At 42.5% G+C, this 15,107-nt stretch overlaps 2 protein-coding genes across 5 annotated transcripts in view; both read right to left on the bottom strand.

The window, feature by feature from the left end:
* LOC115113769 (adenylate cyclase type 2-like) overlaps nt 1-8,869 on the bottom strand; it is a 68,500-nt gene extending 59,631 nt beyond the window's left edge. For 2 of the 3 annotated variants that reach the window (XM_029641749.2, XM_029641750.2), the window contains exon 1: nt 8,651-8,869. The gene's annotated coding sequence lies outside the window, so the exon portion shown is untranslated. The remainder of the gene's footprint in view (nt 1-8,650) is intronic. The other variant, XM_029641751.2, reaches the window with a different exon arrangement.
* Nucleotides 8,870-9,450: 581 nt separating this feature from the next.
* The window catches only part of LOC115113765 (terminal nucleotidyltransferase 4B-like), a 34,472-nt gene continuing 28,815 nt past the window's right edge, over nt 9,451-15,107 (bottom strand). Inside the window, exons 6-12 of one of the 2 annotated variants that reach the window (XM_029641745.2) lie at nt 14,929-15,057; nt 14,526-14,736; nt 14,158-14,284; nt 13,927-14,030; nt 13,557-13,690; nt 13,255-13,398; nt 9,451-13,030 (exon numbers count right to left, since the gene is read on the bottom strand). In XM_029641745.2, coding sequence (XP_029497605.1) covers nt 12,869-13,030; nt 13,255-13,398; nt 13,557-13,690; nt 13,927-14,030; nt 14,158-14,284; nt 14,526-14,736; nt 14,929-15,057 — 1,011 coding nt within the window. In that variant the 3' untranslated portion in view covers nt 9,451-12,868. Of the gene's footprint in view, nt 13,031-13,254; nt 13,399-13,510; nt 13,691-13,926; nt 14,031-14,157; nt 14,285-14,525; nt 14,737-14,928; nt 15,058-15,107 lie in introns of those variants that run through there. The other variant, XM_029641746.2, reaches the window with a different exon arrangement.

The following is a 15,107-nucleotide window of genomic DNA, read 5'->3' as shown; positions in this document are numbered from 1 at the left end:
TATTTCACCTTTATTTAACCAGGTAGGCTAGTTGAGAACAAATTCTCATTTACAACTGTGCCCTGGCCAAGATAAAGCATAGCAGTGTGAACAGACAGCAACACAGAGTTACACATGGAGTAAACAATAAACAAGTCAATAATTTTTTTTTTTTTAAATAGTCTATATACATTGTGTGCAAAAGGCATGAGGAGGTAGGTAAATAATTACAATTTAGCAGATTAACACTGGAGTGATAAATGATCAGATGGTCATGTACAGGTAGAGATACTGGTGTGCAAAAGAGCAGAAAAGTAAATAAATAAAAACAGTATGGGGATGAGGTAGGTAAATTGGGTGGGCTATTTACTGATGGACTATGTACAGCTGCAGCGATCGGTTAGATGTGTGTGCCTTTCCAAATCATGTCCAATCAATTGAATTTACCACAAGTGGACTCCAATCGAGTTGTAGAAACATCTCAAGGATGACCAATGGAAACAGGATGCATCTTAACTCAATTTTGAGTCTCATAGCAAAGGGTCTGAATACTTACAGTTGAAGTCAGAAGTTTACATACACCTTAGCCAAATACATTTTAACTTAGTTTCACAATCCCTGACATTTAATCCTCGTAAAAATTCCCTGTTTGAAGTCAGTTAGGATCACCACTATTTTAAGAATGTGAAATGTCAGAGTAATAGTAGAGAGAATGATTTATTTCAGCTTTTATTTATTTCATCACATTCGCAGTGGGTCAGAAGTTTACATACACTCACTGAGTATTTGGTAGCATTGCCTTTAAATTGTTTAACTTGGGTCAAACGTTTTGGGTAGCCTTCCACAAGCTTCCCAAAATAAATTGGGCACATTTTGGCCCATTCCTCCTGACAGAGCTGGTGTAACTGAGTCAGGTTTGTAGATCTCCTTGCTCGCACACGCTTTTTCAGTTCTGCCCACAAATTTTCTATAGGATTGAGGTCAGGGCTTTGTGATGGCCACTCCAATACCTTGACTTTGTTGTCCTTAAGCCATTTTGCCACAACTTTGGAAGTATGCTTGGTGTCATTGTCCATTTGGAAGACCCATTTGCAACCAAGCTTGAACTTCCTGACTGATGTCTTGAGATGTTTCTTCAATATATCCACCTAATTTTCCTACCTCATGATGGCATCTATTTTGTGAAGTGCACCAGTCCCTCCTGCAGCAAAGCACCCCCACAACATGATGCTGCCACCCCGTGCTTCATGATTGGGATGGCGTTCTTCGGCTTGCAAGCATCCGCCTTTCTCCTCCAAACATAACGATGGTCATTATGACCAAACAGTTCTATATTTGTTTCATCAGACCAGAGGAAATTTCTCCAAAAAGTACAATCTTTGTCCCAATGTGCAGTTGCAAACCGTATTCTGGCTTTTTAAATGATGGATTTGGAGCAGTGGCTTCTTCATTGCGGAGCGGCCTTTCAGGTTATGTCGATAGAGGGCTTGTTTTACTGTGGAAAAATATACTTTTGTACCTGTTTCCTCCAGCATCTTCACAAGGTGCTTTGCTGTTGTTCTGGGATTGATTTGCACTTTTCGCAACAAAGTGTGTTTATCTCTAGGAGACAGAACACGTCTCCTTACTGAGCGGCATGACGGCTGCGTGGTCCCGTGGTGTTTATACTTGCATACTATTGTTTGTACAGATGAACGTGGTATCTTCAGGCATTTGGAAATTGCTCCCAAGGATGAACCAGACTTGTGGAGGTCTACAATTTTTCGACAATTTCCCCATGATGTCAGGCAAAGAGGCACTGAGTTTGAAGGTCGGCCTTGAAATACATCCACAGGTACACAGGCCTATCAGAAGCTTCTAAAGCCAAAACATAATTTTCTGGAATTTCCAAGCTGTTTAAAGGCAGTCAACTAAGTGTATGTAAACTTCTGACCCCCTGGAATTGTGATACAGTGAATTATAAATGAAATAATCTGTCTGTAAACAATTGTTGGAAACATTACTTGTGTCACGCACAAAGTAGATGTCCTATCAGACTTCCCAAAACTATATTTGTTAACAAGAAATGTGTGGAGTGGTTGAAAAACTAGTTTTAATGACGCCAACCTAAGTGTATGTAAACTTCCAACTTCAACTGTATGTAAATAAGGTATTTATGTTTTTATGTTTAATACATTTGCAGAAATTTCTAAAAACCTATTTTCACTTTGTCATGATGGGGTATTATGTGTAGATTGCTAAGGATTTTTATTTATTTCATCCATTTTAGAATAAGGCTGTAACTTATCATAATGTGGAAAAAGTCAAGGGGTTTAAATACTTTCTGAAGGCACTGTAAACTGAACTATAAACGCAACATGCACACAATTTCAGAGATTTTGCTGAGTTGCAGATCATAGAAGGAAATCAATCAAATTAAATAAATTCATTAGGCCCTAATCTATGGTTTTCACATGACTGGGCAAGGGCACAGCCATGGGTGGGCATAGGCCCACCCACTTGGGAGCCAGGCCCAGCTAATCAGACTGAGTGTTTCCACATAAAAGGGCTTTATTACAAACAGAAATGTACCATAGTAGAGAAATTAACATTAAATTCTCTGGAAACATCTATGGTGGACATTCCTGCAGTCAGCATGCCAATTGCATGCTCCCTCAAAACTTGAGACATCTGTGGCATTGTGTTGCATGACAAAACTAGAGTGGCCTTTAATTGTCCCCAGCACAATGTGCTCCTGTGTAATGATCATGCTGTTTAATAAGATTCTCTATATGCCACACCTGTCTGGTGGGTGGATTATCTTGGCAAAGGAGAAATGCTCACTAACAGGGATGTAAACAAATATGTGCACAAAATTAGAGAAATAAGCTTTTTGTGCATATGGAACATTTCTGGGATCTTTTATTTCAGCTCATGAAACATGGGACCAACACTTTAAATGTTCCATTTATATTTTTGTTCAGTGTACTGCCAATGTCCTTTCGAGGAAATCTAACTCGATATTATTGACAGACTCAGAAAGTTGAGTCATTTTGACAGTTAAAAAGACCACATAACAAGTCTGTCCTGAGGTAAACTAATGAGTCACAGCTCCCTCAGACTTGTCCATCAGCGTGTGAAAGAACAGAGATGACATTCAGACAAAGCCTGGTGCCTGACATTCCTCCATTACATGACACTCAGCAACTCCTTATATACAGACTTCTCGTATGGATCCAGGCAATTAGCCAGACCACCTGGTCAGAGGTTAGTCCTAGGGTCTGTACCTAGGGTCTGTACCTAGGGTCTGTTTTGTTCACATCAAGAGATGTTGTCAACAACTTTTCATTTGACATGGGGGAAATGAGCTTGTTTGATTTGGGTTTGGTGTGGTGGTGATTAGTGCACTCATCAATGATTATCCAAGTTGACTACTGGAGTAACAGGGAAAATCATATGACAACCAAACTTAGCTACCATACCCCCCCGTACTGCACAACCTAAGCGTATGCTGGGAATAGTGGAAGGAGGTCAAGCCTTCCATCTAGTTTCCCTCCTCTATGTTGCAACAATTGCATCCAGTAATTCTCCAATCTGCTAACAGTGGTCTGGTAATCATCATTTAAATGAGGTGTGAAGACTGCCTGCCTGGCTGGCTACTAAGGCTGGGTAGGTAGTGGCACACCTCACAAAAGGCAGCACACAACCAAACTCTGCTGACTGCAGGTGTTCTGGGCTGTAATAAGAGTGTCATTGACTGTAGAGTAGCTGACTGAGGAAGAGAGGTAGTAAGACTTGAATCATTATAGAGTAGCAGACTAGAGGCTCAGTCTGTCCAGATGCAACAACAACTGTGATAATGGCAGGCTGAGTCAGACAGACGGCCAACTGTCTGTTGTGTCCTGCCTCTTGGCTGAGCAATATCCTAGTCAGTGTGCCAGCTCACAGTATGCCAGTAATGATACAATTATTAAACAAATGTTTGCAATGGGTCCCATGTGGCTAAGTTGGTAGAACATGGCGCTTGCAAAGCCAGGGTTGTGGGTTTGATTCCCACGGGGGACCAGTACAGAAAATGTATGCACTACTGTATGAACTACTTACTGAAAGTAGCTCTGGATAAGAGCGTCTGGTACAATGACCAAAATGTTTTCATAATATACAGTATTATTGTTAGCTGGACTAATATGTATATAAAGGACATACCTTCAAATCTAAATAAAACAAATAACACTTGATGTACATAATGATACAACTTCAACAGGTCAACAGTGACGTGTTGTGACCTACAGGTAATGTGATTGTTTCCATTAAATCAACGGCACCCCTCCCACAGAACACATTACATTAGTGCATGTCTGTGACAAAGATCAATTGTCAAGTTGGGCCTTTTATAACAGAGGAGTTAAGAACAGCCTAAGGTTAGTATGTAGATGATCATATAGAATGGTCTCTTTTATCCTTTAGCTGCTTCGGAGGAACTTTGCTCGCAATAATGTCGTCCTCATGCCCATCTTTTTCAGGGGGTAAACTTCCTATGCTTACAGAACACAAAAGAGGCGGATATCCTGGGAGTGACAACAGGGGGACTTCACCCAAAAGGTCATGTCCACCCAATGCTCCTTTGACCTCAGAGCTATGTTGAAGAGAACAGGTATGCTGAACACGACTTGCCAAGCGGCACACTACAAATAGATCAAACACGTTCTGGGTTAGAGCATTCAACAGCAATGGAAAGCTAAATGCACAAGTTATAGCCTACATCCAACCCCCTCCTAAATCATTATTTTACAACCAGACATAACATAGAGAGGAATAAATCCTCTACCAAAACAACAATACGTCTGCTACATAAATGTCATTACTCACCTAGAAACTGTGTTTTGAATGAATAAACTCATTGTTTTAGTCAATTTTCATATCTCACTGAGAGTGCATAACATTTGTCAGTCTGTGTTGCATGCATATAGTATGATCATGATGGGTGGGTGGTTGTGGTGAGGGCTGTGAGGGCAGCAGGATTAGTAGAAGGCCTTGGCTGGAGGCCCTGCAGTCAAGGTTAATTAGTCATATTAGTCCTCATTGTGTGTTCCCAGGGATTAGCACACTGGCCACACTGAAGCCTCCTCATGTCAACGGGGGGGGGGGGGGCTTTGGTAGGGGGGCACAAATTCTTCCCCAGGAGATAGAGGAAGGAAGTCTTTAGCACTAGGGAGATGTAGATCTGTCTGGACCCCACCAAAAACACAGCGATAAGAGAGAGGATCAGGCTGGGGCCGGCCAAATCATCATCATGCCAGTATCTGCTCTGAGGCTGAACTTTCATTATTTTATCAATTGAAACACACAAAGTAAACTCTCTGTGAAACACTGATGTACGGAAGCAGAGGGAGCACTAAAGAGGGAGCACTAAAGAGGGAGCACTAAAGCAAATGGAGCCTTTGAAACACTCAGGGGTTCCAGGAGGTGGAGGAGCGGCACTAGTCTTCCACACAGGAGAGCTAGTAGGGGAGAGTGTGTGTACACGTTCCACTACGCGAAGCTGGCTCTGACAGATTGTGGTGACCCCCGTTCTCAAGAGACACTGCAAACAGACACTTTCACTTCCTGTTGTAACTGCCTGTATATTTTCACTGTCTGTACTGTCTTTACCACCAATGGAAAGATGTTGAATTCAACATGGCGCAGCATACAACATGTTCCTCATCGTGTCTTCACCCATACTGTAGGTTCCATGACCCAGTTGAATATAATTCTTCCTCCGATCCAGTGGAATCAACAGCTGAACTCTTTAATATATTTCTCCCCCTTTAAAATCAGGCCCCTAAAAGTTAAGGATTTTAGGAAAGTTAATAATTGCTGACAAATCAGAATATTTGCCTGCAATATGGTCCGGCACGCAAACAAACCGGGTCAGACAGAGGCATATAGGACAAACACCCCACGATGTAGGAAAAACAACTCAGGAAAAACAATGATTAGAGATTCAACACAAAACTCTCAATGAGGATGGAGAACCTGGCATCTGTCCAGCCAGTGTAGACGTGTTCCTCAGTGTAGTACTGAGGCCTGCTCTGCTCCGCCCCAACTCGTCAAACTGTCAAATCTATCAAAGTACCAGCCTCTCCATAACTACCGCAGAGCAGTAGACAACACATTACGGAGAGAACACAATAGATGATTACAACATCGATGGAAAACGTTAAAACACTTCTCACTGTTTAGACTGATCTGACTGCTCTACTACGAGGACACTAAACACTGACCCATGAGCAGCAGGCCCCTGCCTCAATGTGTCTGTCTGTATGTATTTAGTGCTGGCAGGTGCATACATTTCTCCACTGAGTCAAAATGACAATGGGTTAGTGATGTAATCAGCCAAATGATACACATAGCATATACAAAGCCCAATGTATGCACTGGTGACATCTATATGCAGATGGTTCTTCTATGCTAGCGCAGGCAGAGCTGTTTGACATAAGAGATATTGAAATGGCATCAATAAGCCCAGAACACGACTTGCCAAGCGGCACACTACAAATAAATCATTTTTTACAACCAGACATAACATAGAGGAATAAATCCTCTACCAAAACAACAATACATCTGCTACATAAATGTCATTACTCACCTAGAAACTGTGTTTTGAATGAATCAACTCATTGTTTTAGTCAACACGCAGTTTTATATTATATGCAATTCACCACACAAGGGAAATGACGCGGACTGAGGATGGTGCTGTTGGGGTTGTGCCAATGCCCCATTCTGACCCAAGTTGAAGGCACTACAGTCTGCAGTGGCCAGCTGTTACACCCAGCTGTGTGGCAAAGGATGAGACACGTTCACTGTAACTTGCATAAGCCCGTTTAAATCCACATTCATGCATAGCCATTATTGTTTTTTTTCCAATTGAATTATATGGGGGGGAAAATGTCAGCGCTCCTTATTGTTTACCGAATAAGATTGCATTGATTGCATGATGATAGCGGCATCCATGCTGTCCATAACCTGAACACTATATTGTTCTTTAAGATTTGATATAACAGGTAAACACCCATTTTGCTCTTTACCTGTGCAATCACCACTGAAGGTCAAGCCAATAACCATTCCTCACAAATCGAAAGCTCTTATAGACCAGACTATTTGATCTGCGCTGCGTTCATTACTGGTCTGTCTGCTACAGTGACAGTTCATCAGAGCACAAACAAAGAGATGACTAGCCCGGTTTCTAGACCAAGCATGTTACCGGTATTGCAAGGCTGATTAGCTAGGATAAACAGGTGTGAAACACAGACTGAACGTGCAACGCGAGAACAACATGGAATCCATGTTTGGTTTTGCTTTGGAGGAAGGGCTGGTAGCGTCTAACAATTGGATTTAATTATTTCCTGGGCACCGTTCGCCGATGCATTCCGAATCAGAACTATCTGACCAAAGCGTTGCCAAACAGGCACATGTCGGTAAACGCGTCACACAGTGGTATAGTGTTCTACTGCTCGGTCTAGACTCCTCGGTCTAGAAATGTGGGTTAGGAAATGCCCAATTTATGCCCCCAGTAAATGTAATCTTTAAACTAGGCTCTTTTCCAGAAAAATAAACCTTGCTCAATCTCATGAATACAATTTTTGGTAGCCTACTAAGAGGGAGAACCTCAGATGTTCTTTTTCATTCTTTCAACAATTTTTATGAGTCAAATACAGTAATACTCTCCGATTTGGAGGCCATAAGGGGCATATCAATGCACACCACTCACTGTATTTCTAATTGTAACATATGGTATTATTATGTGACGAAACACACGAGGCTTTCAGATTCCCTGTTTTTGTATGGAATAAGCAGAAGATTCATCCTGTTTATCTCCAATGGGCAGACCACTGAGAAACAAAGAGAACCTGATTAGCTGAAAGGGTAAATATCAGGGGATAAACCCTTGAAATAATATTCTTAAAAGAGATACTGCTGCATATTTAAAAACATAACCTTCATTATTTCTTAATGGGATCGTTTTTAGATGGACATGTCAGACACTACAGATCTGGTTCTCTATATTTTGATAAATATGCCTATAATTATTATTATATAGGCTACCATTGTGCAGATCAGAAACTGATTGTAGGTTGAGTAGATTATTAGATGTGTACTTAGGCAAGTCTTTTTTATAATGCGCTACAATACAAAAAGGTAGGTCCCCACTTATTTAAGAGGACAAGGTAAAGTTGATTCAACAGTCTTCAAACGAGATACACTTTTATTAGTTTCTGTTCTTTAGACCAGGCATGCCCAATTCCGGTCCTGGGGGCCGAAACACTTGTTTTTTGTTTCTACCTGGAAGTTAAATTGTACTCAGCTGGTGTCCCAGGTCTGAATGAGTCCATGATTGGGAGGATAAAAACCAGAAGTGTTTCGGCCCATTAAGACCGGAATTGGGCAGCCCTGCACGAGACCGACTGGTTACCCCCTACAATGTACTACCTACCTCTCTACTTAGTACTTACGTAAAGCCAAGGTGAGACTGCGATATGTAGTGGGATTCGTAGGCTACATTAAAACCAACACTGTAACACGGATAGACAACATACTTTGAAATGTGCAACTTTTTACATTGGGGTAGCGCACCACAAAGATAAAATTCCTCTCAGTAGTTTACATCGTATTAACACTAGCGCAAACCCAAATTAAGAATGCGTTTTACCTGTTGTAGGCAAACGTATACCGGTTGTCTCCAAATATAGAATGGACGTATTCTAGAGACGAGTTCGTGGTGGACGAATTATTCTCTTGTCCACTCTGCAAGTTTAGTTCCACCGCGAGCGAAATGTTCTCTGGGTCCCCGTGTGCATTCTGCGTGCGCTCTTGAGGACTTGCTTTTGAATGCGGAAAAGATGTTCATCAAGTAGCTACGATGTATTCACACCCACATTTAAGAGTGAACAGAAGATAGTTATCGGTTTTGCCAAAGCCATTCCACTCATGTATTAACTGATTGTTAGGCGTTTGAGTTGCACAATTATGTAACAACTGGGGGAATATCAATCAAATCCGTCTCACTGTGTGAAATACAGCTCATGGTAGTGAGGGACATCTACTGCCAGTCTACATAGCAGCATTGCACTTTGTCTTCTGTGCGAACACTTTCCCAATAAAATAAATCTACTTAAACCACTAGATAAAGAAAGCAACACCTATCAGGGTAGACATGTCCTGTGTTTATACATGCAAGCCCAGTTGACCCCCCCCCACCCCACACACACACTAATTGGCCTTCTGACAAATCATCTTTTCACATCAATATATATTTTTTTCAGATTAGTGAACAAACTATCAGAATTGTGCTGCCTGTGTAAACGCAGCCCACATGTCTCCCCAGATTGGTGTTGCTTGCATGATTTTGTCTTTACATCTATTCCGTTACCCTTCCTCCCTGTTAGGCGTGCAGGAATGACACCAGGGAGCAGCAATATACCTTAAAAGAACATTCACCAGGAGTTTCAATTATTGTACTGTGGAATTTATTGCATGGATTTGAATAGCTGTATGAACTACAATTGGGATGAGTCAATACAGTTTTGTTGAAGTATTTGCAGTGAGAAGATATGATTACAGATTGTGATGGCACAGATGATTTGTGTTCCCTAAGTGTCAAATCAAATTCACAGATTAGCTGATATATACTGCATTTAGGCCCAAACTGTACTTTCCCAGGACAATATTTTTTAACCATCTTAGTGTTGAGCCAGTAACTGAAAGGTTGCTGGATCAAATCCACGAGCTAACAAGGTCAAAAATAATAATTGGTCGTTCTGCCCCTGAGCAAGGCAGTTAACCCACTGTTCCTCAGATGTGGATGTCAATTATGGAAGCCCCCCGCACCCCTGAGGGGTTGGGTTAAATGTGGAAGACACATTTCAGTTGAATGCATTGTTGTACAACTGACTAGGTATCCCCCTTTCCCATCAAGCCCTCAATGAGTTGTTTGTCAAGGGCTACAACAAAACTGTGTACTGTTGGAGATCCTCGAGGACCAAGGTTGGGAAACAGTGATTAGCTCGTGCACACAGTGCATTCGAAAATGACTTTTCCCACATTTTGTCACAGCCTTATTCTAAAATAAATCTACACACAATACCACAATGACAAAGCAAAAAAAGGTTTAGAAATTATTCAGACCCTTTGCTTTGAGACCTGAAATTGAGCTCAGGTGCATCCTGTTTCCATTGATCATCCATGTCTCTACAACTTGACTGGAGTCCACCTGTGGTAAATTCAATTGATTGGACATGATTAGAAAGGCTGTCTATAGAACGTCCCACAGTTGACAGTGCATTTCAGAGACCCCCCCCCCCCCATGAGGTCAAAGGAATTGTCCATAGAGCTCCGAGACAGGACTGTGTCAAGGCACAGATCTGGGGAAGGGTACAAACATTATTTTTATTCAGCATTGAATGTCCCCAAGAACATAGTGGCCTCCTTCATTCTTAAATGGAAGAAGTTTGGAACCACCAAATCTCTTCCTAGAGCTGGCCGCCCAGCCAAACGGAGCAATCGGGGAGAAGTGCCTTGCTCAGGGAGGTGACCAAGAACCCGATGGTCACTCTGACAGAGCTCTCGAGTTCCTCTGTGTAGATGGGAGAACCTTCCAGAAGGACAACCATCTCTACATCACTCCACCAATCAGGCCTTTATGGTAGAGTGGCCAGACGGAAGCCACTCCTCAGTAAAGGGCACATGACAGCCCGCTTGGAGTTTTCCAAAAGGCACCTCAAGGACTAGATAAACAAGATTCTCTGGTCTGATGAAACCAATATTGAACTCTTTGGCCTGAATGCCAAGCATCACGTCTGGAAGAAACCTGGCACCCTCCCTACGGTGAAGCATGGTGGTGGCAGCATCATGCTGTGGGGATGTTTTTCAGCAGCAGGGACTGGGAGACTAGTCAGGCTCGAGGGAAAGATTAACAGAGCAAAGAACAGAAAGATCCTTGATGAACCTGCTCCAGAGCACTCAGGACCTCAAACGGGGGCGAAGGTTCACTTTCCAACAGGACCCTAAGCACACAGCCAAGACAACATAGGAATGGCCTCGGGACAAGTCTCTGAATGTCTGAGTGGCCAGGCCAGAGCCCAGACTTGTGCAGCTACGCTCCCCATCCAACCTGACAGCGCTTGAGGACCTGCAAAGAAGAATGGGAGAAACTACCCAAATACAGGTGTGCTACATTTGTAGTGTCATACCCAAGACTCAAGGCTGTAAATCACTGTCAAAAGTACTTCAACAAAGTACTGAATAAAGGGTCTGAATACTTATGGAAATGTTATTTCAGTTTTTGCTTTGTGCTTTGTCATTATGGGGCATTGTGTGTAGACTTGGGGGGGGGGGGGGTCAATTTAATACATTTTAGAATAAGGCTGTAATGTAACAATGTGGATAAAGTCAAGGGGTCTGAATGCTTGACTGTAAGATGCTGAAAATGTATAAATGCAGTATGCAGGTGCCAGTTGTGAAAAGGGAGTTGAGTAATGCCACCATCTACAGGTCAGTTGTGGAACTGCAATCAGAGGTTGCCATAGCGGACATTTCAGCAAGGGGTTGTTGACATTATATTCTGAACAAAAACAAAACCTCAGCTCCCTTTTGAAGTAGACCAGCCACATATTAAAACAAAATGGGCCATGACTCATAAAATGGTTTCCAAACTAACTTGGTCACTCATCACTGAAAGGGAAAACAGCAACATTGGTACTGTACCTGACCAATTATACTTCCACTAGTCCCATCCAAATATGTGACACAGGAGTATGGACTTGTCTTAATACGTATAACGTGTATAGTAACTATATATTCATATAACAATAAATACATGGGAGAATATTACCTCCCACACCTATGGATCTTTGACATATATTGTAGACTTTTTCTAAAATCATTATGTCCTCTAACTGTAATTCTATGAGTCTGGGAAAACTAAAAACTGTTGTTGTATAGAGCTGTGTGTATGAATGAGTGATTTGTCCCCAGCCAACCAGTAATCCATAGGGCTGTGTGCGCATTACCTGACACAGACCAACTGTTAACACTGTCTGTGCATCCCAAATGACACCCTATTCCCTATTTAGTGAAAGTAGTGTACTATATAGGGAAGGGGGTATAATTTGGAAAGAAGCCTGTCAAACACATTCAGAGAGAGCAGCCAAGTAGAAATAGAATGCTGATGATTTTATGTTGGCAATGAAACCCAAACCTGCCACTACTCACGATTAGCAGGCAAATGTGTACATCTACATTTGCCTTGAATCAGTATTATCCTGTAAAAAGTACATTTGTGATCATTTTTACCCAAAAAGACTTTTCCACATGTTTCTTTTTGTACAAATCTTTGTATAATCTGCTGACACAACCAAAAAATATCCTTCGATCAACAAAAACATTAAGTCATCGTCTCTATTTACAGATTGCATTTTGCGGTTTAGTCTGTCAATCTGTGTACATTTTTCTTCTTCTTCAATATAACATTTTGTTATTTGTGTATTTTATTATATATAAAAAAAACTTTTCTTGCTGAAGTATGTTCGCCAGCCAAGTTCCAGGTATTGCGCAATCCACATGACTTTCCAGACACTTATTCCTCAAACACCAGATGGCGCTATGGTAAAAGGCTAGATTTGTAGGTACTGGATGTGGTGTGTAGCTCCACTGTAGAACGTGTATATGTCAAGGAAGAAAATACGCATTTCTTTCTAGAACTAAGCCCCAGCATTTCCCATCTCTTTTTTTGGGTTATTTTTCAGCTATAAAAAGATGCATGTCGCTTCAGAGAAGGAAGATCCTTAATACTCCTCAGTCAGTACGTGGTCTGGCAGCAGAAGTGGGACAGTCAGTCTGTCAGTCTGTTGCAGAGCAGACCAAGACAGCCCTATCTGCAGAGGTCCTGGACCTCTGAGTGCTGCTGAGGTTTCCTCTTCTTGCTGTTGCCCTGGTAGTGTGGCTTGCTGCTCGGGTGGCTCTTGATGTTGGATGAGGGCGAGTTCTGCTGGACGTGGTGGGTGTTTTTACTGGACGAGCGGAACAACCTGGCCTGGGAAACAAGACAGACACACACCTAGTTAGATCAGTAGATAGATGAATGAAAGTAAACATATCACTGGTAGGCCTATATGTGCCATTGAAATGTCAAATCTAAAAAGGTTATCTATGTACCGACAGTGTTGTAACGTTCAGGTCATAAAAGTTCAAGGCATTTTTAGGTACAGTAACAGAGCTTTTCAGTGGTTGACTTTGGCTTCGTCAAGCTGACCCTACCTTGCCCCCCTTGTTGTCAGTAAGAGTGCTGGTGGTGTGGCTCTGTGTTCTGTGATTGGTCACGCCACCTGAGGATTCTCTGTGGGCGCTGGAGCCCCGTCCAGGCAGCTGCTTCACTGTCTTACAGGGCGTCCCGTCAGAATCCTGGAGACAACCAATCACAACTCAGTAAATCAGGTCAGCAACCAATGGGTGCATTGCAATAAATGTAGTGTCAAGAGTTGATTTCCTCAGATAGTAGTTTTAGTGTGCACACATGGTGTGTTTGAGTAACAAAACTCAACGTCGCTGGAACTGGATACCGTGGAGGATGAGGATGACACTAATGAGGAGGAGTTGGAAGAGGTCTTGCTGCGAGATGCAGTCACCTCCTCCGTCAGGTTGTTGTTGCACTCGTCCAGCTGCTGAGGCTTCACTAACAGTGTGACTTCATTTCCTACGGCAACAGCACATGGACAAACAGTGGTAAGACAATGTGTTTTAGATCGACTAAATAGCAGTCTGACTTCACTGATCTACAAATCACCTTGGATCCCAAACTACTTAAAACATAATAAAGATGACCAATTTTGAACCTTGCCTTATTGAAACTGATCCCCTCAAACACACTGACTATCACCTCGTTAGATCTGAGACCATGTCTAGACTCACAGTAGTACGGTGAAAACATACCATTCAGGGTAGGTTCATTCTGAGACTGTGGTCCCCAGAGCTTGGTGATCCAGTCCCTGTATTCAGCCACTTCCTGGGTCACCCGAATTATTCTGCCAAGTATACTGGAGGAAAGAAAATAGGACATATTGCAAATATCAATAGAGTATTTAGTAAATAACTTAAGATAGCTACCAAAGAATGTGAGAGCTGTCGTTGGTTAAAGCGAGCCCTAGCTCACCATCTCCTTACCTCTCAGACTCGTTGTTGGGGTAGTACTTGGCGATGGGCGATACGGCGTGGTTGAGCACTACGTAGGCATAGTCAAAGGCCTGCTTCACCTGCAACACACCGTATGAGCTGCGGCCAACGTCGTTATCTGCAGGAGGCAAGAGGCATGCTTAGATCATCTCTATTTGGAAAGAGATGGATTTCAGACACTGTCTAATATTTCACCCTTTGCTATGGGCACCTGGGACCTCTAGCTGTCTAATTCATGGCCGTTAAAGCGTGTGATAGATTCTTAGGTTCAATGTTATCAGTAGTTGACTGATGTCACAGTGCTAAAATGAGGTATCACCTGTGCAAGTGCACCCATGCTGAATGGAAGGCCATGTTACCTGGTGCTAGGGGGTCTTCAATGAAGAGCATGGAGGGCCTGTAGAGGTCAGTGTTCTTCTGAAACTCGTCTTTGGCCACATAGCTACCACCATCTTTGATCCGGATGCCCGTCTTCAGGTAGTTGAAGTGGCGCCCATAGAGCTCAAAGAACTCTATAAGGAGAACGCCCACGTTGGCATTGGGGCTGCAGGCATCTTCTCTGTAGTGAAGCTGAAATACAAGGGCAGAGGATAAAAGGTAAATTGCATAGAAGAACAAGCCAAATCATCTTAGTTCACTGAATGAGAAAGACTTCAAATGTGTCAAAAGTCTATTATGGACAGTAAATTATTCTAATGTTAGATGCGATCTATCCTGCACTGTGTGTGTGGGCTACTTGAGAGAATAGCAGAAGTCTCTCACCTGCAGGAAGCTGACAGCCATAAGGAAAAGGCTGTAGGAGCCGATCCCTCCAGTGAAAACCTCATTCAGATCCCTCTGGAGCAGGAACTGCTTCAGCACCAGAACCAACTTCGGAAGCACTGGGTATTTCTTATGGATAAAAGAAACCCGTGGTTATGGTTAAACCTGTGGTTATGGTT

Source organism: Oncorhynchus nerka, linkage group LG28 (assembly GCF_034236695.1).
Source record: "Oncorhynchus nerka isolate Pitt River linkage group LG28, Oner_Uvic_2.0, whole genome shotgun sequence".
In the NCBI taxonomy this organism is placed as follows: domain Eukaryota; kingdom Metazoa; phylum Chordata; class Actinopteri; order Salmoniformes; family Salmonidae; genus Oncorhynchus; species Oncorhynchus nerka.
Note: the sequence above shows the minus strand (reverse complement) of the source record. Positions and strands in the feature narration are given on the sequence as shown.